Here is a 25,607-nt window from a genome sequence, read left to right as displayed (position 1 = left end):
AACGTAAATTGGAGTAACATATACACAAATGTAAATATCAAGTCTATACTTTTAAAATATTTTTTAAAAAGAAAAAATAATTTAAACTTTTCAAATGTATCATTTATTAAGCTAAGGAATGTACGTCTCTTGATGAGATTTCAGAAGTCACTAGCTATTTGATTAAGGTTCCAGAATTTAGAAAGTATGATTTCTGCATGTTAAAATCATGCATGTTACATGGATCAGATTATTATTTTGGATTTTGGTTTATTGATTTACTTTTTTGGTGGTTCTTTCAAAATATGGAAAGTTCTTGTGTTCTCTCATATACTCCAAAATCCTGAGCTTGTAACAGGAATACTAGAATATGGAAGGAATACAAGGAATTACCAAAATATAACTGACACGGGCTGAGTTATGGCAAGTATCTAGCTCACGCAGTTGCTATTGGACAGAGCTGAGGGTGGCAGTATTTTCTGACCAGTGTGTAATTTAATAGTATTTCTCACCTCTCTTCCTGAGAGTAACCAGTAGAATTCAAACTAGAATATGGAAGGAATACAAGGAATTACCAAAATATAACTGACACGGGCTGAGTTATGGCAAGTATCTAGCTCACGTAGTTGCTATTGGACAGAGCTGAGGGTGGCAGTATTTTCTGATCAGTGTGTAATTTAATAGTATTTCTCACCTCTCTTCCTGAGAGTAACCAGTAGAATTCCTGAGAGTAACCAGTAGTATTTCTCACCTCTCTTCCTGAGAGTAACCAGTAGAATTGTAATATGCAGAGAGACACTACTATCATCTGATATTTTTAAGTGCTTTTTTGGAGACTGTATTAAAAAGAACTAGGATAGAAAAATTTTACTTCTTACAAGCTGTTCAATAGAAATAATCTGCAATATAGAAAAAAAATTATACACAAATGTTATTGATCTCTATTTATAGTACTGAAAAGTTAAAAATAACTTAAATATCCAACAGAAAGGTCATGCTTAAGTGAACAAGCTTATGTATATTCAGTGGAACATTATGCAGCTTTTAAAATCATGTTTGTGGAGAGTATATAAAAGCATGGCAAATGTTTATGTTATAATAAAAGATGAAATAGGTCATTATAAAATTACTTATGGCCATAGCTACATAAAATTAAAATATTCATTAAAATATTAGAAATAAATATACCAAAATATTAAAGTACTATTTCTAAGTTATGACTTAGAAAATGCCTTTTTTCCTTTCTTCTACCTTTACGTATCTTATAAATGTCTTGTACTGAGTTTGTGTTACTTAATAGTGGGGGGAAACAATAAGCAAAATAGATTGACTAGGATGTAATAGTCCCTGCACCTTAGGGTTTATATTGTAAAATGTGACATTGATTGGCAAAGCACCCATAAGATTATAAGAAGACCTCTAGGATATTGCCATTTTCAGAATTTAGAGTTTGGTCTCCACAGTACTGTCAGTTCTGTGGTGCTGTTGGTCAAAAAGAAGAGACCTGTGTATTTGGCCCTTTTACAAAGAGAGGTTGTAGGGTTCCCAAAAAGCTAAAAGTGGTTTCAAGCATGTTGGGGCAACAGATGCCCCTCCTCAGTGCCTTTATGTGTGACAGTGTCATCTCTGGAACTAGGTACAAAGGCCAGCAAGCATGTCACACACACCCTTACTGAGTCAGCATCGCCTCTTTGATGGCACTGAATGAACTCCAAACACATTTCTTAGTGTTGTCCCTCATACTGGGACTGAGGAGCCTGCCAGAGAGAATTTCTGGAAGCTTTCACAATCATACATATAATTTGTGGGGAACTTTATAGAGTTTCCAAAGTGCCTCCATCTGTGTTACCTCATTTGTGAAGGTGGGAAGGGAGGGCAGGTGGGTATTCTCATTTACAGATGAAACGTAAACAAGCTGAGTGACGCCTGGCTGGTAGATGGCCAAGTACGTACTTAAACCCAGCCTTCCCATTTCCAAAGCTAGTGTTCTTTCCATGTAATGCTCCAGTTCAGAATCCTGTACTCCTTAGTTTTTCTCTGCTGTCCTGGCTTCCTTCCTCATAGTTTCTTCCACTTGCTTTTTAAAAAAAAAATTTATTTATTTATTTATTTATTTATTGGCTGCGTTGGGTCTTCATTGCTGCACGCAGGCTTTCTCTAGTTGTGGCGAGTTGGGGCTACTCTTCGCTGCAGTGTAGTGGCTTCTCTTCTTGCGGAGCACTGGCTCTAGGCACGCGGGCTTCAGTTGTTGCAGCGTGTGGGCTCAGTAGCTGTGGCTTGAGGGCTCTAGAGCGGAGGCTCAGTAGTTGTGGCACACAGGCTTAGTTGCTCCAAGGCATATGGGATCTTCCCGGACCAGGGCTTGAACCCGTGTCCCCTACATTGGCAGGTGGACTCTCAACCATTGTGCCACGAGGGAAGTCCCACACTTGCTTTTTTATTACTCTGTACTTTTGGTATAAGAGAAGCAATTTAAGGGGCTTCCTAGGTGGCGCAGTGTTTGAGAATCTGCCTGTCAATGCAGGGGACACGGGTTCAATCCCTGCTCCAGGAAGATCCCACATGCTGCGGAGCAACTAAGCCCGTGCGCCACAACTACTGAGCCTGCGCTTTAAAGCCTGTGAGCCACAGCTGTTGAGCCCATGTGCTGCAACTACTGAAGCCCATGCACCTAGAGCCCGTGCTCCGCAACAAGAGAAGCCACAGCAATGAGGAGCCCGCGCACCACAATGAAGAGTAGCCCCCACTCACCGCAACTAAAAAGAAACCCCACGCACAGCAAAGAAGACCCAACACAGCCAATAAAATAAATAAATTAAAAAATAAAAAAGAGAGAGAAGCAGTTCAAGATATTAATTTTAAATATATAGGTGAGACATTTTTCAAGAAATGCCATTCTTTATAGTAATAATTCTATACATAATAATATATAATACTGTATACTATATACGGTAATATATATGTTATGTGTAATACTATATATACTATTATAAAATAAAAGTGCTATATGCTACATTAAGAGAATAGAATCAATAGGACATAATGACTGCGTATAGGAGATTCAATATAATACAATTTATTATGCTCTTATAAATAATAGCCATTCTACTTGAATTTAATTAAAATAGAATATAGTACATCCTAGGTACTTAAATTAGTGAGTAAAGAAATTTTCTTGGTAATTTAAAGTTTTCAAAGTATATTCACTTGTGCTATCTTATTTAATGTATATCCTCACTGTAACCCATTTTACAAATTAAGAAACTGAGGTTAAGTGACTCTACTCCGGAGTCACAAAGCTAATGATTAGAAGGCCTGAATACATAGGCCATAGGTTTTCTGGCTCCAGGTCCCACGTTATTCAGCCTTGAGTAATAGATGCAGTCTGTACTGAGCATATAATTTCTTTGGGAGAGCAGTGCAGCCAGTGAGATGGACATCGGGCTTCCAGTATACTAGCCAGGCTTCCTGCTGGTGAATGAGTGTGCATTCTTACAGGAGAGTTAGCTTCAGGTAAATGCAAATTGCTGTAGAAACACAGACCAGGAACATGGATGAAACAATAGAAAAACAACGTGTGGCTGTGCATTGGGTGCCAAGATGTGTCCTATAAATAGCAGCTATTTGGGGAAGTCAGAATAGGAGAAGGTACCCCTTGCAAGGATTCGACCATTAGTTTTTCTATGCCAATATCATTTTTTGGTTTAGTTTATTCACAAAATGTATGTCTCAGAGTTCTAGCATAGTATCATATTTTAAGATAAAGCTTATCTCATGGTTAATACACAGAGTAGTCTAGTTAAGCCAAAGAATTTAGTTCACATTTTACTGTTTTATTCTTCAACAGATGAAATGCATGATTTAACCTGCCACGTGGTAAAAGTGACTGGAATAGGAGAAGTGGATTTTCTAACATTTGATCCTATAGCTAAAAAAGCAAAAACTGTTAAATATGATGTACAAGCTGTAGCTGTCATTATAGTAGTATTGAAACTGCTCTTTTTATTGGATGACAATTTAGAATGGTAAGTTCTAATTTTTATGAGGATGAAATTACATTGTTTTACTTAATTATTCAGAATAAAGGAGTCCATGTTATATCTCAGTAGAAAATAGACTCAGTTGTTATAGAACATTGACTAGTAGTAGCAATTACTTCTTACATAATATTTTTAATACATCTTTATTGGAGTATAATTGCTTTACAATGTTGTATTAGTTTCTGCTGTACAACAAAGTGAATCAACTATATGTATACATATATCCCCATATCCCCTCCCTTTTGACCCTCCCTCCCACCCTCCCTATCCCACCCCTCTAGGTCATCACCAAGCACTGAGCTGTGCTGTGCAAACAGCTTCCCACTAGCCATCTGTTTTACATTTGGTAGTGTATATAAGTCAATGCTACTCTCTCACTACGCCCCAGTCTCCCCTTCCCCCACTGTGTCCTCAAGTCCATTATCTACGTATGTATCTTTATTCCTGCCCTGCCACTAGGTTCATCAGTACCATTCTTCTAGATTCCATATATGTTACATAATATTTTGAGTCAGCTAGTTGTCAGAGATTTCATTCTCCCTTAGCAGTTTGTTTTCTTCCTATTTTTAGGTAGATACACGTTTCTCGTTGCTCTACTGATTCCTGAGTTTTAAGTCATCATACACAGATCCTAAAGAGTCATTTAGCACTTCATCTGTATACCTTTAGGCTTCCGGCACTGTGTGTCTTCAAAGATTGTTTTGGAAAGTAAAAGAACCTTAAGATGCCAACAGAGTGGCAGTATTTATAGCGTCTTCTTCCCTGTTTCAGTGATTGCTTCTCCACTAAAAGTTGGCATCAGTTTCAAGTACTGCTCTGTGCTTTTCTTTCAGAATTCAAAATTTAACTGTCTTCCAATAAATGATTTCTAAATAAATTGATTTGTTCATTTGTATCTCCAGGTCTTTGTCTAATATTGCTGAGAAGTATAATGAAAAGAATGAAGAAGGTACTTACTTTTTTTATCAATCAAATTCAAAGCGATTATAAATGGATTAAAAGATACAATAAATATAGGGAAGAAACCTTGAAAAATATACATATGCATATATACATATACATATATACAAATTGTACCTTGTACCAGAATGTTTTATATATATAATTATCTAATTATATCTCAAAGCTACTAAAAAACCTCAGTGACTTCCTACTGTGTGTAAAGACCAGCCTGCTTTTTTATTTCCAGCTCCTACTCACTAGCCATACTAGACAATGACCTTGCTGGCAGTTTTGTGACTATACCATCTATTCTAATGCCTTCAACCTTTGCTCACACTGGTCCTTCTACCTAAAGTGTTGCTTCCTTCTTACCCCCAACTCCTTCTGTCCCTGGTAAATCCATCTTCATTTTTCAAGATGCAAGATAAGTACCCTCTTCTACCTTCCCTTCATGCCCACTCCCCAGCTCACCTCTTCCCAAATCAGAACTGATCACTCCTGCCACAACCACTCCTGTCCAAACTCCTACTAGTTGTTTAACACGTTGAATTGTAACTAGTGGACTAAGTATGTCTATCCCTGTTAGACTGTCAGGATTTGTAAAGTGCTTGGAGTAAGTACTATATAAATGATAGACAGGCAGATAAGTAGGTAGATTGCAAGCTTCTAGAGGGAGGGGCCATATTTTTTTTTACTTTTTTTTTTTAATGTATCCTTAACATAGTGACTGGCCTAAGATTCACTTAATAAAGTTTGATAAAAGCTATATTGAATATGAATATATGAATTCTTACATTCAATTCCAGTTTCTTAATGTTCTCACTGGGATTAATGTTCATTGTTTTTTTATTTTTTTATTTTTAATTTTTTAATTTTTTAATTTTTAATTTCAGCTTTTTTGAGGTATAATTGACATAAAATTGTAAGATATTCATAGTGTACACTGTAGCAGTTTGATACATGTATACATTGTGAAGGGGTCCCCATGAAGTCAACTAACATACCCATCACCTCACGTATTTACCCTTTTGTATGTGCGAGAATATTTAAGTTCTCTCTGAGCACATTTCAGGTATACAATACAATGTTATTAACTTCAGTCACAATGTTTTACATTAGATCCTCAGAGCTTATTCATCTTATAGCTGAAAGTTTGTCTCCTTTTACCAATCTCTCCCTCTTTCCCCCACCTCTCAGCCCCTGGCAGCCACTTTTTTACTCTCTATTTCTATGAGTGATTTTGTTTTTGAGGATTCCACATATGTGTTCATTGGTTTTAGGAGCTTGGATTTATGGTGGCAGTTAGTTTGTGTGTTCTTCCCAGAATATGTGCAGAATGCTTCTTTCTATATTTTGCTTCGTGTTGGCTTCTACATACAGTAAAAGGTTGAACAAGGTGTCTTCTGATGTCAAAGGGCCATCACAGACTGTGTAGACATTTAGAGTAAAGAGTGACCCTCACAATAAACCCACGCTGTCAGCAGGGCAGGGTTGTTGTCCCCATTCTCTCTGCTCCCCGGCTGTCCACTGCCCCCTGCTTTCTCACATGATTGATGAGGAACTTGAAGTTTAAGAAGTTGTGACTCACTTGAGGTCAAGAACCTTGTGTCCTATTAATTGTTATAATTGTCCTCCTTCCTTTTAGCTCTTTTGGTAGTTGCTCTTCTCTGTGGCTATGTGGCCTACAAGGCCATCAGTGATGATTATACTGGCTGGTTGAGAGGTTTTCAACTAGACATTGAGGGGAGATGATCTTCATTAGCGAATACAGAAAAATTTCAGCCTTTCACTCAGCCATCTTCGTCCTGTCAGCCTTCTTTCTTCAAACTCCCTCACTCTCTAAGCCTCTTCCATGTTTTACCTTTCATTCATTTTTTCCTCCCTGCTCTTCCCATCTCCCCACGTGGGTTGACTAGAAGAGTGAGGCGTCAAGTTTTATACTTGATTATATATTCAATTCTGTTGTCTCTCTGACCTTGGCATTTTGAACACACAGGCACTCCACCTGTGCAATGCAATCTGCTTTCTTACTTATCTCCAGAGTTTTTGGATATGAATTCGAATTAGGAACAGCAGAAGTAGGAGCTGATGAAACTAGAAGTCTGGTGCCATTTCACACATATGTACATCGTCTGTCTGTCCCTTAATTCATGTGTTCTTAGACACATTGCGGCACACCCTGTGCCAGGCGCTCTGCTGGGTTTGGGGTCGGGAGGGAGGGGCCTGATTGTGTAGGCTTCTCCACAAACAACATATGTCTTCTATTATCAGGGAGGTAGCAGTCAAATCTAGGAGAAACAGACATACAATAAGATGGTTTTGGTATGATTTAGTTAGGGCCGCAGTGTAGGTAGGAACTCAGAGAAGAGAAAGGTGACAGATTTCTCAGGAGTCGTATTAGAACATGGAGACAGTGACTCCATCCATAATTTCCAAGGGCTGGTATATAAATGTTTAGTCACATCAGTGAATGAAGACTCAAAGGAACAATGTGTGTTATAAAAATGTGACATATTTGGTTGATAATTGTGGATTTCATTTCTTTCAGATAAGCCATGGTTTGATTTCAGAAAATGGTACCAAGTTATGAAGAAAGCTATTGATGAGAAAAAACACCACTGGGAGGAAGCCAGGGCAAAGTATGTTATCTCTTCTAGTTTTAGATTTACCTACTTTATTTTCAAGTCTGTTACTTTACATTTGAAAGCCGAAGTTTCATCAGTTTAGACTCAACAGCATTGTGACATTTTTTATAGAAATATTAACCCGTCTATCCAACTATTTTCTACTAACTATTAACCAAACTAATAATGTTTTTTTAAATTAACGTCCTCCTTCTAGTCCAGGATCCAATCCCGGGTACCATGTTGTACTTAGTAATCAGCTTTTTACGACTGGCACGACTCTCTTCTGCGTTCCTGATACTCCTCCCTCTTTCCTTCCTCAGAGTGGGTCGTTTCCCATCTATGCTCTGCAATATGATAGCGATTACAGATGTCCACCTGTGACACATGTAACTGGAACGTTCCCCCCAAAGAAAGTTCCCTGTGAAGATCAAAACAAAGGAAAGCAGAAAGAGAGTAGTGTATTTAATTCAGTCAGCCTCACTGTTTGACTTTGAGCTCTCATTCTGGTGTAGGTCCGTTGTGGTAGAGTGGAAAGAGCGTAGCGTTACAGCCAGTGCAGGACTTGGATCCTGATGGTACAACAGCCAGCTGTTTTGGCTGTGGGCAAGTGACTTAACTTCTTAGCCTCAGTGCACTGACACGTGCTGAGCTCATAAGTTTTCAGAGACACTATCTCATGTGACACAGGGTACATTGCCAGAGATCTCTGATTTGAACAGATTTTTATCTATTCTTAGAACTTTGAGTCTCTGTAAGACTTTGAAGAAAAAGTTAACATCTCTGTAGTTTATGTAAATTTACAGTGGTAGTCATTTGATCAAGTTAATTTTATACCCCTTGAGAAAAATCAGTGTTCCTCAAATTAGTTAAAATGATTAGTCATTCAGCTCCAGTTTCCTCATCGATAAAATAGGGCTAATAATGCCTGCTTTATACTCTAAGAACTAAATTTCAGTTTTTTCAGGTAGAATTAGATTATTTTTCCTCTAAATTTAAGAGAGCTTTTACGTAGAACAGACGTACAGGGATGAATAAAGCACTGTGAGAGAGGGTCCTTGCCAGAAAGGGGAGATGGTGAACAGTTTCCTGCTGTTCAGGTTGGATACACAATGATGAGGGTGAAGAGGTGGGAGGTGAAGTTCTTCTGACAGCTGTGGGCACCCGGGGAACTGGGGCCTTCCTCTTACTTGTTGGAGAAGGAGTGTCTTTAGTCATTGGATCTCAGCAGGTATAAGAGTAGCAGCAAGAACAGGTTATCCTGTGTTCTTAGGTTGTCTTGGAGAATCAGCCATTGGACCTTCCTTTTCTGGTATCATTGGGGTTGTCCTGACTGATACAGAAAGGCTGGGTGTTCCTGGGCCACGCCACTTGGACTTCTCAGTAGTGAAGTCATTCATGAACTCAAACTGGGCAACAACTTACACTTCAGACGCAGCTATTAGAGCCCAAATTCATATTGCAGTCCTACAGTCAATTGCACATCTAAGACTTACTGACTTTTAGCTACTTTAAGGGAGAATTTAGTGACCAAAGAAAGTATGTCTAGTTTTAAAATGGCATTTTCCAGACAGACACCAGGCCTTAGAGAGGAGCTTATCCAGGGGACCCATTACCAAGATCTTTCATAGAGAATGTGCTCTGGGCTGAGCAAGGTAACTTATGTAACCACTGCTGACTGACGTGTGGGCACAGAGCCCCAGTGCATGCTGGTTACCTGTTTTACCCTACTCCACCTTTGTTGTTGACACAAATTTCTAATTTTTCTCTCTATTCTTCTGGACATCATCTTCTGTATTGTCAGATAAAAGTTATTAAAGTATTTTCTGTAGCATGCATGGGATTATGAAAAACACTAATAAACAGTAGTTAAAAACCTAAAAACAGCTTTAGAGACTGCTTTGATGACTTCCAGTTTTCATGGAAATGTTGAGGAGAACATGGAGGAAAATTTCAAAGCATGTGCCGAAAATATTTGCAGCCTTTTAGGTTAGGCAAACATTTTCTTAGATATGATACCAAAAGCACAACCTACAAAAGAAAAAAAAGATAAATTTAACTTCATCAGAAGAAAGAATTTCTGCTCTTCAAAAGGCACTCTTAAGAAAAGCTGTAGGCTGGGAGAAAATACGTGCAAATCACATGGCTGATAAAAGATTTGTATCTAGAATATATGAAGAATTCTCATACAATAAGAAAACAAACAGTTCAGCTTTTTAAATGGGCTAAAGGTTAAGTTCACACAAAAATCTATATATGAATATATGTAGCTATATCTACTTCATTCACAGTGGCCAAAAACTGGCAACAACCCAGATGCCCTTCAGCTGGTAAATGGATAAGCAAACTATAGCATATCTGTAAAATAGAATACTATTCAACAGTGAAAGCAGCAAACTTCTTATACATCTGGAAATATGAATCATAAATACATTATGCTAATGAAAGACTCAAAAGGTTACATATGGTCTGGTTTCATTTATATGACATTCTGGAAAAGGCTAAACTATAGGGATAGAAAAACAGATCCGTGGTTGTCTGAGATCAAGTGTAGCTGGGAGTATGAGAGGGGTTGACTGTCAGGAGGCCTGAGAGATTTTTGGAGTGTGGACCTGTTCTATAGGTCAATCATGGTGGTGATTACACAACTGTGTATTTTTATCAAAACTAGTGGAACTGTACATTGAACAGGGTCAGTTTTACTACATGTAAATTATACCGTAGTTTCTAATGGGGGGAAACAAATCACGTGGGAAGACTGAACAAACAAAGCATCCAGGGCTCTGTGGCATCCTGCAGAAAATATTAGGACTTTGTGGGGGCCTCTGTTTTTTTTAGCTTTTGTAGTTTTGGGAAGAGGTAAACAAAGTAAAGTAAATTTTTAAAGAAGGACTATCGAAACAGTATTATCATTTTAGATCGCCCACCTTTCCCATCTTCTGGGCATATTACCCCAAGGAAGTAATAATGCCTCCTTGACTATAGCATAATTGCCACCTGTATGGGCGTTTATAAATGTATAAGAAAATCTGTCTAGATTAGGTATCCACAAGGAATTTTTAACAGTTGGTTTATCTAAGGAGTGGTATTAGGCTGTTTAAGGAGCTACTTTATTATTAAGAGATTTTTTACATTGCGTATGTGTATGCGTATGTGTATGTATGTTGTACTTTTACTATTTGATAAAATAAATAACAAAAAGATGTTTGAAAGAATCACAGATGACAAGCTCTCTGAATATTTTAAATGCAGTATGGTTCATTAAAATTTAGTTCACACATAATTTTCAGGAAGACTGTCACCTATTAACAGTGATTACACCTCTATATCAGAAGGTGGGCACTTACTGTTCACTTTGTACAAGTTATCAAAATCAGAAGTGCCACTAACTTCATCCTCAGCAGAAGGGCAGTTGGCCAAAGACAAGCAGAACTGTTGTTTCTTAGGTGGCTCCACTGTATGAGAACAGGCAGCAAGGGAATTTTATGGTAAGGGAAACCGTTTCTGCATTTTTATATAATTAATCATTTCTTTGGATCTTATGGCATCTGGGAGGCTTTGGGAGTCATTCTGTCGACTTGCTGCATCCTTCAGTGCTGCTCGCTTATGTCTAGGTCTGAAGCTTTATAGAGATGTGTCAGTAGGTCATTCTAAGCCAGCGTTATTACACGAAGTGTTGGGAATTTCAGATACTGCTTTAGAGAAACTTCTCTGAAATGTGTTGAGGTCCGTTTCTCCTCCATCCTGTTCCAAATGTTTTTCTACCTTGTACAGGTACCAGTGGAAAAGTGAAAAACCACTCTACCACTCAGCCATTGACAGATCAGTGGTGTATAAAAGAAGAGGTGAGTTGCATTTCCTCTTGTTAAGGCCAAGTGACAACACAGTTGTAGAAAAGCTAAGTATCTTAAATTGAAAAGTAAATGCATAAGTACTTTCTTCACTTCTTTAACAGGTGTTCCAATGCACATCCAAAGAAACATCATCCTCTGCAAGAAATGTCCATAGGAATCTATTTGTTTATTTCAGGAGCATTGCATTATTCAAAACAGAACTCAAGTTCCTGCCAAAATCTAAAATGCTGTATATCTGTGACTTTCAGAACTCTTTATTTGGAGAACTGCCTTTAGGTTGTTTTGTTCATTCTCTTTTGTTTTTAATTGTGGTAAAATAGACATAACAGAAAGTTTACCTTTTTAGCCTGTTTAAGTATTTCCTCGACATCCCTCATCCGGTTTCAGTTTCCTCTAGTGTTATGGTCTTACGTCACCACGGCACATTTGTCAAAACTAAGACACCAGCACTGGTGCATTACTATCAAGTAAACTACAGACTTTGTGGTTTAACCATAGTTTTTATTTTATTCCTTTTCTTTTTTCCTTCATTTCCAGAAATGGTTGTGAGTCTACAAAAGCAATTTAGCGCATTGATTGATTCAACACCAACTGTTGAAAAAAAAAGTCCTTCAAGTTTTCAGTTGAACTGGACTGAAGAGGACGGTGATAGAACTTGTTTCCATGGGCATAGCCTGCAGGGAGTCCTGAAGCAGAAAGGCCAGTCCCTGACAACCAAGAATTCCCTCTATTGGCTGAGTACACAGAGATTCTGTAAAAGGTATGCAATTCTCTTAGAAATCACAGGATAGAAAACATGAGGAAACCTGTAGTTTGGCCTGAAATAGTATTCTTTTCTAATTAAAAAAAAAAAAAGCCACGTATAATTTAAAGGAGTTGGTTATAATAAGAGCCAGATAGGTTATTTGTTGAAATTAGAAGGTGGTGAGCTTATCATCAAGACAGAATTACACACTGAGTGTTGTTTAAGACTCTTAGGGCTGGGGGTGGTTACTCACCTCACTGTGGTAATCATCTCACATTGTACACCTGTATCAGGTCATCATGTTGGATGCCTTCAACTCACATACATTGTACGTCAATAATACCTCAGTAAAGCTGGGAGAAGTTTTAGATTGTAAAGGCTTTCCTCATTGTAACCTTATGTTTTTATACTAATCCCGTTCCCGTACTGACATAGGAATTGCCTGTGAGGCAGATTCCCACAGTAAAGAGGACACGCGCACAAACCCAGCTGTTCAGGTCCCAGCCCTGCCGCTTGCCCATGTGGGCAGGTTACTTGCCGTCTCTGCAGCTCTGTTGCCCTGATTGTAAAAACAGGGTATGGTACTGACCTTTCTCCCCTTCTCAAAACCTCTAGCAGCTCCCATCTCGGTCAGAGTAAAGTCGAAAGACCCTGTGGAGCCTACCAGCCCCTGCTCTTCTCTGACCTCCCTGCTACCCCACTTCCCGTGCTCACCGCCCCAGTTCACACCGGCCTCCTGGCTGCCCCTTGAACTTGCCAGCCACACTCCCCACACAGGCCTTTGCACGTGTTATACCTTCAGCCTGGAATGCTCTTCCCCCCGTGTATCTACATGGACTCACTTCTTTTGGGTTTTTGTGTAAATTTCACTTCCTCAGAGAGGCCTTTCTTAACCATCCTTCTAAAATAGCACCCATCCCCACCCCCACCCCCACACACACCTCATCACCCTCTAACCCCCTCGCCTATTTTTTTTCCTTAAAGCTTTTGTCACTATTAAATGTATTATATTTTTATATATAATGTATTATTATGTTTTTATTACATATTATTATATATTTATATTATTTATATTATACATACACTAGAATGTGAGGTCTTTTGAGTGCAGGGACTCTGTCTTACTTAATGAAAAATCTCAGAGACTAGAACAGTGCGTAGCACACAGTAGGTGCTCACCAAGTATTTGTTGAGTGAATGAATGAATGAATGGAAACTAGAAGCTGCCTCGTAGGGTTTTTATGAGAATTAAATGAGATGTGTAGTGTCTGTCGCATAGTAAATACTCAGTGAATGACAACTGTGATCATCTTTTTAAACAAAACTGATTCTCTGTTGAAGAGTTTATCTTCCTGAGTTGAGTATCTATCAAGGATAAGTAAAATGTAGACAATACAGTAGAAGATAATAAAGGAAGTTTTCTGTATTAAAATTTACTGCTCAAAAAAAGTTTCACTGAGTCTAGAATGGTTAAGGGGTGGAACTGTCTTAACAGCCACAGTGAAAGGCCAGAATCCCCACCCGCCGTCAGCCCCCCATCTGGGGTGATACAGTCCTTTGAGTGGTCAGTGCAATGGCTTTTTCAGATTTTAAGGTTTCATCGAGAGGAAGAAATAAGGCCGTAGTCCTGTCCAGCAAGGGGCCCACACACAGGACCAGGAAGTTACAACCTGATGCGCTGGCGCCCTCCTGTCTCGTCTGCCTGCAGAGTTAGTGCTTTCCACACGGCCTGATCAGTAGATTTTTGGATGTTCCTCATGGGTTTAATACTGTACTGTAAGACAGTTAGTTGCAAATAGACCTTGGTATAGTCAGAGATGAAACAACTGGGATTTTTTTCTCTGCATAAATTATAAGGCTGAACACTACACCATATAGACAATGCATGGTGATACCATGATTTTATACACCAAAATCATCTGTCAAGTTACTTCGCCTATTTTTAGACTATAGCCTAGAACCACAGCATAAGCAAAAAAGGGTTCAGCTAACGATAAAAGAGGTCACTAAGGCCATGACTAAAGCTTATACACTTTTCTCAGAAAGCCCTTTAGCCCCGCACTCAGAGCCTGCGCGCTCTGCCTGGAGGTGTGTTTCTGTCAGGCTGAGTTGTCTGATTTCCAAATTCCTCCTCATCAAAAGAAACAGAGCAGGCAGGAGACTGAGAGGTGTCTGCTGATAAGCAGCTTGACAGCAAATATAAGTGATTTTCATTTGACAAACAGTAAAGGAACCAGCATCAGAAGCAAAAGCAGACAAAAGAACTCGAATTACAGTGGTCTGAAGTTCATTCAGGACAGACAATAGCTCCACAGAACTAAGTAAACCTGACCATGTCTCAGCTTTAACACAGAGCATGTCCCCACATTGTGTGCATTCTCTTTGGGTTTGTTTTTCTTACCTGTGTTTTCTAATATTTCCTCAGGAGAAGTGAACAGCTTGTCACAATATAATTGTAAAGACTTTTAAAAATATGCTGAATATGCTCTCTGCTTAATAATAACCAAAGAATGTATAACTCAGTTTTAAAAGATTTCCATCCAACATGGTTAAAATACAATGTTTTGATGCTTAAGAGAGCAGATCTTCAGCTACATGGAGAATTTGGTTACACGGAAGGACTCATTTTTTTTTTTTTTTGGGGGGGTTACACCAGGTTCAATCATCCCTCCCTTCCTTGACTCCCCCCCTCCTCGAGTCCCCCCACCCTCCCCGCCCCAGTCCTCTAAGGCATCTTCCATCCTCGAGTTGGACTCCCTTTATTATACAACAACTTCCCACTGACTATTTTACAGTTGGTAGTATATATATGTCTGTGCTACTCTCTCGCTTCGTCTCAGTTTCCCCTTCACCCCCCGCTCCCTCCCATACCTCGAGGACTCATTTTTGAGTGTTCAGAAGAGACAAATATCATACTATAAAATAATTTTGAGAACACTCGGGCCTTGAGAACTCAGCAGAGAAAGGCTGCAAGAACACTTCAGATACACGAGGGCGATTATCCTCATCTGAGGCGGAGCTGACAGTCTTGATGCGTTTAAATGATTGTATATTATATGTGGTTTTATCACTTAAAACTTTAGGAAACCTTAAATTTTCTAAGTTTATGATAAGGAATGTAATCCTTAAAAGATATTGTTATTGATTCAACTTGGAAATAAGTCCTTACTGTAGCAGATACTTTTGTACCTTTTCTTATCTTTCTTTTGTAAAAATAAAGCTTTACTTATAGTTCCTAGGCAAGAGTACAACATTTTTATACTTTTTGTGGTAATATTTTGTCTGAAAGTATCTCTCTTAATATAGCTAAAATTAAAAATTAGAAAAGAAAAAGGGCACCATATTTGTGAGAATGCCTATAAATGGCTTATATTTGATTTCCATTAAACCAATCAATGCACGATGAAAGTTGAGGCTTTTAAATATCCTACTAGTGAACATAGTGGGGTATTGGCTTTTTTATATATTATTAAAATAGGTTTAAAATTTTAAGTGAAAATTTAAAAATCGATTTTAAAGGAGTATAGGGAAAGTGAACATTTTTGAGCCCTTCCTATGTGCCAGCCATTGGGTAAAGTGCTTCATATATATACTCATGCAGTCCTCTTCTCCATCCTATGAAGGTGGTACTGTTATTTTTTCCTGTTTTACAGATGAAAGAAGCAAGAGTAGTTATCTGTAGTCACAACTGATGGGTATCTGGCTTTATGGTGCAAATAGAAACTTTCCTTCAGGAATTTAGGGCCATATATGTTATATAAATCATAGTATCTAAACTATCCTCTATATATTGTTTACTTGTTCTTTAAAACTTTTCTTATGGAAAATTTCAAGTATATTCAAAGTATAATGAACAGCTTGTACCCATAGTCACCCTACTTCAACACTTGTCAGCATGGCTAGACTTGCTTCCCCCAGGCCCGACTCATTCCCTCACCCCTCTACTCCCAGATTATTTGGAAGCAAATCCCATACATTATAATCTTCTTAAATAAAACCATGATATCATGAATCAGACATAAAAAACTAATAGTAATCCCTTAATCTCGTCAAACATGCAGTCAATGTCTGGATTTTCCTGATTGTCACATAATGTTTTAAATAACTCAGAATCCAAATAAAGTCCATACATTGTGGGTGGGGGAGATATTCCTTAAGTGCTTTAGTTCATAAATTCCCCCTTTATCCCTTTTTTTTTTCCCCTCGCCCGTTAACTTATTGAGTAGTCCAGGTCATGTGTCCTGTACAATTTCCCAGTCTGGGTTTTGCTGATTACAGCCCATGATACCATTAACGTGTTCCTCTGCCCCCCTGCTTACACCTTGGTATAGTTAGAAATTGGTAGAGTTAGTTAGCAGTTTTAATTGGTGTTTTAGAGATTTGATGGTAGTTAGAGATTTAATCAGATTCAGGTTCTACTACTTTTAATTAAGCAAAATTGCTTTGTAAACTCTTCCTTCTATAATACATACAGAATTGCAACATACATTATTAAGCCTGATGTCTTATTTTGGATGGGAGTTGGAGGTTATTTGTTTTCTTTCGTTTGTTTTAAAATGTGTCCGGAGTCTCTCCCTGTGTTGTGTGCTTTTGTTTGCCTCGACCATGGTAAGAAGGGAGCGGGTGGGGGGGGGCCCACTTGGAGTGGAAGGAGTCGTGAGACCTGGCTCTGTACCACCTGTGTCCCGTGCCTGTGTCCCAGTGCTAAAATCTTTTTCCTTTATAAAATGTAGGATTCCTTCCAAATTGTTCTGTTTTCTTCCAGCTCAGAGTAGTATTTTAAGCCTAACCATATATGTATATTTTAAAGTTATTTGGGGGATATTCAAGGGATGGATGGATATGTTTCTAAATGACCCTTTAAATGTAATGTCTTCCTTTTTCTTCCCCTTCTAGCTATTGTAAGCATGTGACAACCTATGAAGAATCAAATTTTTCTTTGAGTTATCGGTTTATACTAAACCTCTTCTCCTTCCTGCTAAGAATAAAGACCTCCTTTCTCCATGAGGAAGTGAGCTTAATAGAAAAGAGACTTTTTAAAGCAAAATACAGTACAACGAAAAAGAAATCTTCAAGATCCAGGAAAGCAAGAAAATGCTGAGAAAAGTGAAATGGGTACTCACTGGGGAAAATAGTTCAGTAGTGACAGTAATGTCAGATTGTAATATAACATTCCAGAGAATGGTGAAAAATTGAATTTTATTGCATACTTGTACAGACATACAAATATATGTATCAAGCTGCTTATAAAAATGTATATTGGAAAGTAGGTGAAATTTGAATTTATTTTTTAAATTATGAATGTTCTCATTGTTAAAAATAACTGTTATATAAAGTGTCTAGAAGTTTGTATTCGTTGTATTTTAAAGCGAAATTTTCTCTTTAAACTAGATCACTGCCTTACTTTTTATATCCCAGAATAAATCCCAGATGGGTCAAAGATCGAAACATCATAATCTTTTATATATACATATATAAAGTATTAGAAGAAAACAAGCATGAATGCTATGATGATCTTGGAAGGGGAAGGACCTTCTAAGATGTCTCAAAACCAGAAACCAAAAGGACAAGAGTGATAATGTGACTACAAAGTCAAAGTCCAATGACAAACTGGGAAAAGAAATTTGTAGTATAGATGGACAAAGGAATAATTCCTTTAATATATCAATACCTCTTGCAAAGCAATAGGAAAAAGATAAGCTGAACAAGGGATATGAAAATATAGCTTTCTGAAAAAAAAATAGGCCAAACTAAAAAACGTGATAGGATACTCAACCTCACTCGTATTAAATACAAATTATAGAGATATTATTTCTCACATATTAGATTGGCAAAGATTATAAAGTTTTATAATACCTGGTGAAGATATTGGAAGATGAGGCATTCTGAGTCACAGCTCATTTATTCATGCAATAAACACTTACTGAGCAACTTCTGTGTTCCAGGCACATGCTAGACCCTGGAGGTGCAGCACTGAACAAGGCCTTTAAGGACCATCTGTTCTAATGGGGCAGGGACAGACAGTATACAAATAAGTAATATTTGGGGTAATGAAGTGCAATGAAGAAAAAGTAAAGGAAGGGATAAGTGATCAGGTGGGCCATTTTGTAAAAAGTAATTGGAGAAGGGCCCTCTGGGGAGGTGACATTTGAGCCGAGACCAGCTTGTATAAATGCAGTTGAGGGAGCTAGCCACATAGCCTTCCAGGGGAAGATCGTCCCAGGCAGAGGAAACACAGGGGCTCTGAGGCGGGAGTACGCTTGATGGATTCAAGGAATAAATAGCAAATTGTTCAGGTCAGCTGGAGTGTTGTGGCTGAAGGGGAGAGAGGTAGCAGGTGGCCTGGAAGAGGGAGCCTTCAAGGCCATGGTAAGGGCTTTGGCTTTTATCCCACGTGTGTCACAGGAAGCCATTGGACATCTTTGAGCTAAAGAATGGTGTGATCCAACCTATGTCAAAAGGATCACCTTCAGTTCTTAAATGTAGGAATCATCAGAATATAAGTAATATTTTAAAACAGAGAGTCTAGATGGGATCTCCTAGGGAGTTAGTATAGAGAGAAAAGGTTCTCATAGATGCTCTTTATGAAGTTGAGCAAGTTCCCATCTACCTTAGTTTGCTGAGAGTTTTTGGCCAGAAAGTAATGTTGATTTTTTTTTTTCTTTTCCTGCAACTATGAGATGATGGTATGGTTTTTCTTTTTTAACCAATTAATATGGTAGATTACACTGAGTTTCAAATGTTAAACTGACCTTACATTCCTAGGATAAACCCCATTTAGTCATGATCTATTATCCTTTTAAAGTACTGTTAAATTTAATTTGCCGAAATTTTAAGAATTTTTGCATCCATGTTCATAAGGAATGTTCTGTCGCTTTCTTTTCTTGTGATTTCCTTATCTAGTTTTGGTATCAGAGTAATGCTGTAATCACAGAATGAGTTGTGAAGCATCCCCTTCTCATTTATTTTCTAGAAGCATTGGTGTTGGGTTCTTCCTTTTACGTAGGAGGTGCTCAGTGGATGCTATTACTGTCACAGTAATCCTCTCTTCCCTTTTAGGCAGTAGGTAGATAAGCTTTTCCTATGGTTGAATAGTTTTTAGATGTGAACCCACTCACTCTTAGAGAAGTAACCCTTCTTTGTTAGACTTGAATGTAATAAGATTGAAATGCATGTAAAACCTTATTTTTCACTTCCCTCTTCCCTTACTCACCTTCCTTCATGTTTGTGGGTGCTGAAAACTTTCTACAGCTTTGGGCAATCTGTCTCAATATTTTGAAATATATGGAATTTGTTAGCAAATAGTGAAGTGAAGCTCATCTGTGTCTGGATTGGGAGAGTTTCCTTCGTGGGAAGGTTTTCAACTATAAACTCAGTTTCTTTAATATTTATAGGGTTATTCAGGTTATCTATTTCTTCCTGAGAAAGCTTTGCTCTTCAAAAGACAGTTATGAAAATGAACATTTAAACCACCAGCTGGGAAAAAATATTTGCAAAACATATCTGACAAAGGGCTTGTATCTATATAAATAATTCTTCCAATTCAATAATAATAAGAAAGCAAACAACCCAATTAAAAATGGGCAGAAGATTTGAGCAGACACTTCAGCAAAGAAAATACACAAAGAACAAATAAGTGCTTGAAAGGTGTTCAACATCGTTAGTTATTAGGAAAAAGTAAGTTAAAACCAAGAGATACCACTGCCCACACTGGAATGGCTTCGTTTTAGAAGACTGCCCACAGTTAGTGTCAGCAAGGATTCGGAGCAACTGGTGCTCCCAGCTGCTGGTGGGAATATAAAAGGGCACAAGTATTTTAGAACACAGTTTGGTAGTTTCTAAAAAGTGAAAAATATACCTACTATATGATCCAGCCATTCCACTAGGTGTCTACCCAGGAAAATTAAAAGCACTTTTCCACACAAAGACTTTTACACAAATATTCATAGCAACTTTGAGATTGCCCAAAAAACCCAACCCAAATGGTCATCAACAGGTGAATGGATGTAGTATATTCATACAAGGGAATACTACTTAGCTATAAAAAGAAACGAACTATTGATACAAGTGAAAATACTCTGCTCAGGGGTGGGATTGGGGGAGTATAAAAGAAGCATATCTTTGTATAAGCTAAAACGTTGCTTTCCAAAGATCTGAACTGGAAAATTATTTGGGTAGGAATTGTATGGAATCAACACCATGATTTGAAGTGCTATGGTCCTTCAGTTGAGTAAAGAGTTGAATTTGCTAACAAGCCCTCCAGGTGATTCTGATACATACTGGAGTGTGAGAACCACTGGCCACACGGCAGCTGGCACTCAGCTCCACTAGCTGCCTTCCACATCCTCGCTGGGAGCATGCAGGTACTTCTGGGTCCCTTCCACCCCCAGGGCGCCTTGGTAGGCTGGGCAGCCATTCCTTCTGTGCTGCCTTGCCCCACCCCTGTTGGCACAGGGCACCCTGTAGGTGGTCTCCTCAAGCCTCTTCTGCCTAAATACTTGCCTGAGGTATTACTAAACAGCAGAGGAAAACGATCATGGAATAAGGTGGAAGCAGGCAAAGTGCCACAGTATACAAGTAAGAGCACAGAAGGGAAAGAGACCCCTGGAAGGCTCAGGCGTGGAGGAGCTGGGTTCCTGGGCAGGCTGTCCTGCCAGGGGCAGGAATCAAATCTTTTCAAATGGATTCCCCTTTCAGTGGAACTAATAAATTATTTTGCCACTAGAGTGACTTGTCATACTTGCTGATTGGGATGGAATCTCTTTTATGAACAACTCTGTTGATTTTTTTTTTTAATTAAGTTACTTACCACTGCAGTGAAACATAATTTTACAACTTAGGGGACCACCCTAAAGGGAAGTAGAACCAAACAGGATTTCACATGGTCTCAGATCTAGTAACCATTGTAATAGTGTGAAATCAGATACTTCTACCGGGTGAAAATAGAATGCAGCAGATAATTCTGGAAAACAGAGTCTTCAAATTGTTTTATGTCTCTCAACGATCAGTCTAAGCTCATGGTCATGCAAATATAGCACGCGTGTGCTGAAATTGAGCTAAATTTCGTATTTTTAGTTGTCTTAGATCATCAAAACATCATAGAAAACACAGCTGTGAAATGCATTTATTAAGCACCTATCTACCTGTCTACTTATTGAACATTTTACATGTTTTCTCATTTAATGTATCTAGATAAATCTCTGTGTCTACAACTATAGCAACTAAAGGTTTGGTTACAGTAGATTAGAGCAAAAACTTTAAACTTGTTAAAATTTTTCTTTAAAAATTTAAATCCGTATACGGAATCTAAAAATGGTACTGATGAACTCAGTGACAAGAACAGGGAAGCAGATACAGGGAATGGGCTGGAGAACTCGAGGTATGGGAGGGGGCGGGGGGTGAAGGGGATACTGAGAAGAAGCGGGAGAGTAGTACAGACATATATATACTACCAACTGTAAAATAGTCAGTGGGAAGTTGTTGTATAACAAAGGGAGTCCAACTCGAGGATGGAAGATGCCTTAGAGGACTGGGGCAGGGAGGGTGGGGGGGATTCGAGGGGGGGGCGTCAAGGAAGGGAGGGAATATGGGGATATGTGTATAAAAACAGTTGATTGAACCTGGTGTACCCCACAAAAAAATAAAATAAAATAATAATAAAAAAAAAAAAAAAAAATTTAAATCCGGTGAAAGTACAAGGAGCATCCTTTCCCACGAGAATACAGAACATTGGCCCAACAGTTCATTAGTCTACAGGGAGAGAGCATACATTTTGAACATAGTTCTGTTGCTTTGGGGCTTTTTGTTTTTTTAATCCTTCAAAAAATGCAGGTTTCTTTAGGCAGTTTGAGATTCTGTGTTAGACTTAAAAGGAGAGGGAGTGTCTCCTACCTGCCAGCTTTGGCTCCTCTTGCATGGGATCAGTCAACAGTCTTATGGGAACATAAGGATGGTTCGCAGGGTGAGGAGCCTTATCTCACTGAAGGGTAGCATTTCCCTCAGGCCGGGAAGCAGCAGACCTGTCACTGCCACTCAGAAGTGGCACTTCTATAGCCCAAAGGAAGGAGGCCGAGCACTGACCTGCGGAGTGTCTATAGTTCTTTGTTGTCTCTTTGGGTTTTTTTCCTCCCCCTCCATTGGCACAAAGCCACCTGGGGGGGGGGGGGGCGGGCAGGGGAAGCAGTACTAATTCAACCCTGTATTGACACAGAAAGCTGTACTGCTTGGAAGGAAAGAAGGAGCATTATTTCTGAGTCTCAAAGAAAACCTTGAATAGAATTTCCAATGTGTGGTGGCTATAAAAGTTCTGAGTTATTATATATTGCAGAGAGCTAAAAGCGTTCAGAAGTGTGTATTTTTATCTTGAGTATGTAGCCGGTGACTTTTTTAAAATTTAAAATGCCTCTGCATTCTTGAAAGCTGAGTAAATTCACACAGTATTAAGTCTCACAAAATGTTTTCAAGAAGCCCTTACTGTATGTTCCCTTGTTTTGTGCCCTTGTGAAGTATTTAAGCATAAAGTGATTTTAGTGCCAGACTTACCAGATAATACACTACGACTTGAGAAGAACTTACAAAAAGAGTCCTTTTATTGACTATGAATTAAGAACCTGCTATTTCAACTCACTTGGCCTTTGGCCCTTTGCAAAAATGATTTCCTTCTGGAACAATTAGTACATGCTTTATAGATATTCGGGTTGAACACGGTGACTCACAGATGCTCCCAAAGGAATTTTTAAGTGAGAATACCACTTAAATGTAATTATCTTTTGTCACCATTGTTGTCCACATTAATTCAGATTAAGTGATTAAGTTAAACATTACCTAAAATGAAAAAGGTGGTCTCTGAATTTTAAAGCTCCCAAAGTTAAAGTAGGAGAAATGTGTTCTTTACCATGTTAGAAGATAAGAAAATATTATAAAACATGTTAACTTATTTTTGCCTTTCTCTCCTTAGAAAGTCACACCAGAAATAAAAGTCTCCATGGGCAGTTCTCTGCTTGGGGTCCCTGGCAACCCAAGCTGTCATTCTGCTGGGGCCCGTGGGCGGGGGCCAATTCTCCCACTCCCCGCCCAGCCATCCTGCCCAAACACAGTTTCCACATGCCAACCCCTCTCCACACCCATCTATCCACAATGTCTTTCTCAAAGGGCAGCTTAGGGGTCTGCGTCTGATCAAGATGGGCGGGGCTCGTGCAGACCATACCCGGGGCTCCCCTGCCTGCCCCCTTCTCACCACTGCCTGAGGATCAGGGCGGGTGGGTTGACCTCAGAGTCTGCATTTTATCACCCAGCACCCCACCACCCATCCCCAGGCACAGAGGGCAGGGACTACCCCAACCACCCACCTCCCACCTCCCAGGCCTCAACCTACTTCATCCTCCCTCTGTCTGAAAAGGCATCAAGGGAGCCCCGTTCCTTCAATTCCTCTGCACCCACAGCACCTCCCACTTTTGGCATTTAGCACAGTGATTCTGCGTGTGTCCTGTCGTCCTAACCAGGCAGGAAGCCTTTGAGACTGGGGGCCATTTCTCATGGCTCCATATAGAACCCTACATCCAATCTGTGTTTAATAAATGTCTTTGATGAAAGTAATGATGATAAAAAATGAAAGGAAAATTACAAAAAGCTTCCTACTTTCTTATGAGTTACCACAGTGCAATGATCACTACTCAATGAATGAACTTGGTTATCTGCCTTCCAAATGTTGGTTTGGAATCAAACTGAAGCACTTTTAAGATGGTGGGGGCGGGGGGGGATGGGCATAACGTTTGCCCACGGTCTACCCGTGGCCTCATCCACTACCTACATACTGCTTGGAATGCGCCAGGCACTGCCCTAAGCCCTTGACACAAATTGCCTCTTTCAATCCTTTCATCATCTCAGAGGATGTGCTCTGTATTAGTTTACAAATGAGGACATTGAGACATTCTGATCCCAAGTAACCCAGCTCCAGAATCTGTGGGCTTTGCCAACTTACCGCGCTGTCTCTGGAAGACCTCAACCCCTGGTGATGTCAGTTTGGAATCTAAGGAACCCCAATGCTACTCCAAAGAAGGAAACATTAGCATGTGTGAGGGGAGTGTATCCTCTCCACCCCCCATCCTCCAAGCCTCCACCCGAGCCTGTTTGTCCTCAGTGCTCCCCGTCTCTCAATCGCCCTCCATGCGACTGACCACCCAGGCTATATATCCCAGCCCTTGCTGTCACCCCCAAGCTCTCATCCGTTGCTCAGCCCTGGCAGTTCCACCACCGAGTTCCTCTCCGGCCCATCTCCAACCCTCCATCGACACACTTACCACCCAGCTCAGGCCCTCATCCCCTCGCTCCTGGTAGGTTGCAAAACTTCTCACCTTTCCAAACATTTCTCATTCCTTTGCCAGTTATTTTCCAAAAATGGATCTGATAACACGGTGACGCCCAAAAGCCTTCAATGGCTCCCTGCAGCCTGTAGCCCGATGGCGTGGCCCGGGGCTCCCACACAATTTTCCCTGTCACATGCCCTGCTCCTGCTCCCTCCATCTCAGGCAAGGGGCTCCTGAGTCACTCACACTTTCTCTTGCTCTCTTCTCTGTCAGGAGTGTCCTCCCTTATCTCAGGAGAAACTTTATTCTTCCTTGATGACCCTGCTCAAACGCCATCTCCTCCACTTTCCCCACCTCACCTCCCCAGGCAGACTCCGTCCTCCCCACTGCAGAGAGCACACGCCTCATTAGGGCAGCTACAACCTTTGTGTTAACGTGCCCGGGGCTCCAGATGGAGCAATCTGACTGCCAGGCTGTGAGCTGGGTATGTACGGATACACCGGGGGCCGGGTGAGAGATTTTGAGGTTAAGACCCTTGAAAATGTATGTGAAAAATAGAGTTCACAAAGACAAAACGATATAGGTAACATATCAAAGGAGAAGCATATTTAGGAGATTTTACACATCTAATTGGTGATAATGAGGTTTATCAATTAATTTCCATTTACCACCATAGCTCATCAGAAACTTTGCAGGATTTCTCTTCTACACATTTCAATGAGATGCCTGTATATCGATTTTTCTTTACTAAGGATCATATGTACTAAAACCCTTTTTTTGTGTGTGCTTTACCTGGTCCTCCATCTACTTGTTGGAATGCCTCTGATTTCCTTTCTCAGAGTTAGTGTTCCCATGTGTTGATCCCCACCATGGCCCCAGAGTAGAGTCCAGGGGAGTTTTATGATGCTTTGAGGAACTTTCATTAAAAGGATTGAACGATACCTACGTAAGTAATGCTCAACTATCTCCCAGTTCCCAAGTAACACAACCATACTTATTCCTGAGATAATTTCAGACCAAACACACACCAGTCCCTCTGCCCTCGTGGAAAGCAATCCTGAAACTCCAAGGCCTGCTTCTACTTCTTCTCTCTTGACTCTTGTCACAAAGTTCTCCTG

The 25,607-nt window shown here is 39.6% G+C and overlaps 1 protein-coding gene across 6 annotated transcripts in view; it reads left to right on the top strand.

Annotated features, from left to right (window-relative positions):
• The window catches only part of TAF1B (TATA-box binding protein associated factor, RNA polymerase I subunit B), a 54,844-nt gene extending 37,218 nt beyond the window's left edge, over positions 1-17,626 (top strand). For all 6 annotated transcript variants that reach the window (XM_057742016.1, XM_057742012.1, XM_057742011.1 and 3 more), the window contains 6 exons: positions 3,827-4,004; positions 4,922-4,968; positions 7,510-7,600; positions 11,360-11,430; positions 11,977-12,199; positions 17,081-17,626. In XM_057742016.1, the coding sequence (XP_057597999.1) occupies positions 3,827-4,004; positions 4,922-4,968; positions 7,510-7,600; positions 11,360-11,430; positions 11,977-12,199; positions 17,081-17,285 (815 nt within the window). In that variant the 3' untranslated portion in view covers positions 17,286-17,626. The remainder of the gene's footprint in view (positions 1-3,826; positions 4,005-4,921; positions 4,969-7,509; positions 7,601-11,359; positions 11,431-11,976; positions 12,200-17,080) is intronic.
• Positions 17,627-25,607: the final 7,981 nt, after the last annotated feature.

This window comes from Hippopotamus amphibius, chromosome 7, assembly GCF_030028045.1.
Source record: "Hippopotamus amphibius kiboko isolate mHipAmp2 chromosome 7, mHipAmp2.hap2, whole genome shotgun sequence".
Lineage (NCBI taxonomy): Eukaryota > Metazoa > Chordata > Mammalia > Artiodactyla > Hippopotamidae > Hippopotamus > Hippopotamus amphibius.
This window is presented reverse-complemented; position numbering and strand designations above follow the sequence as displayed.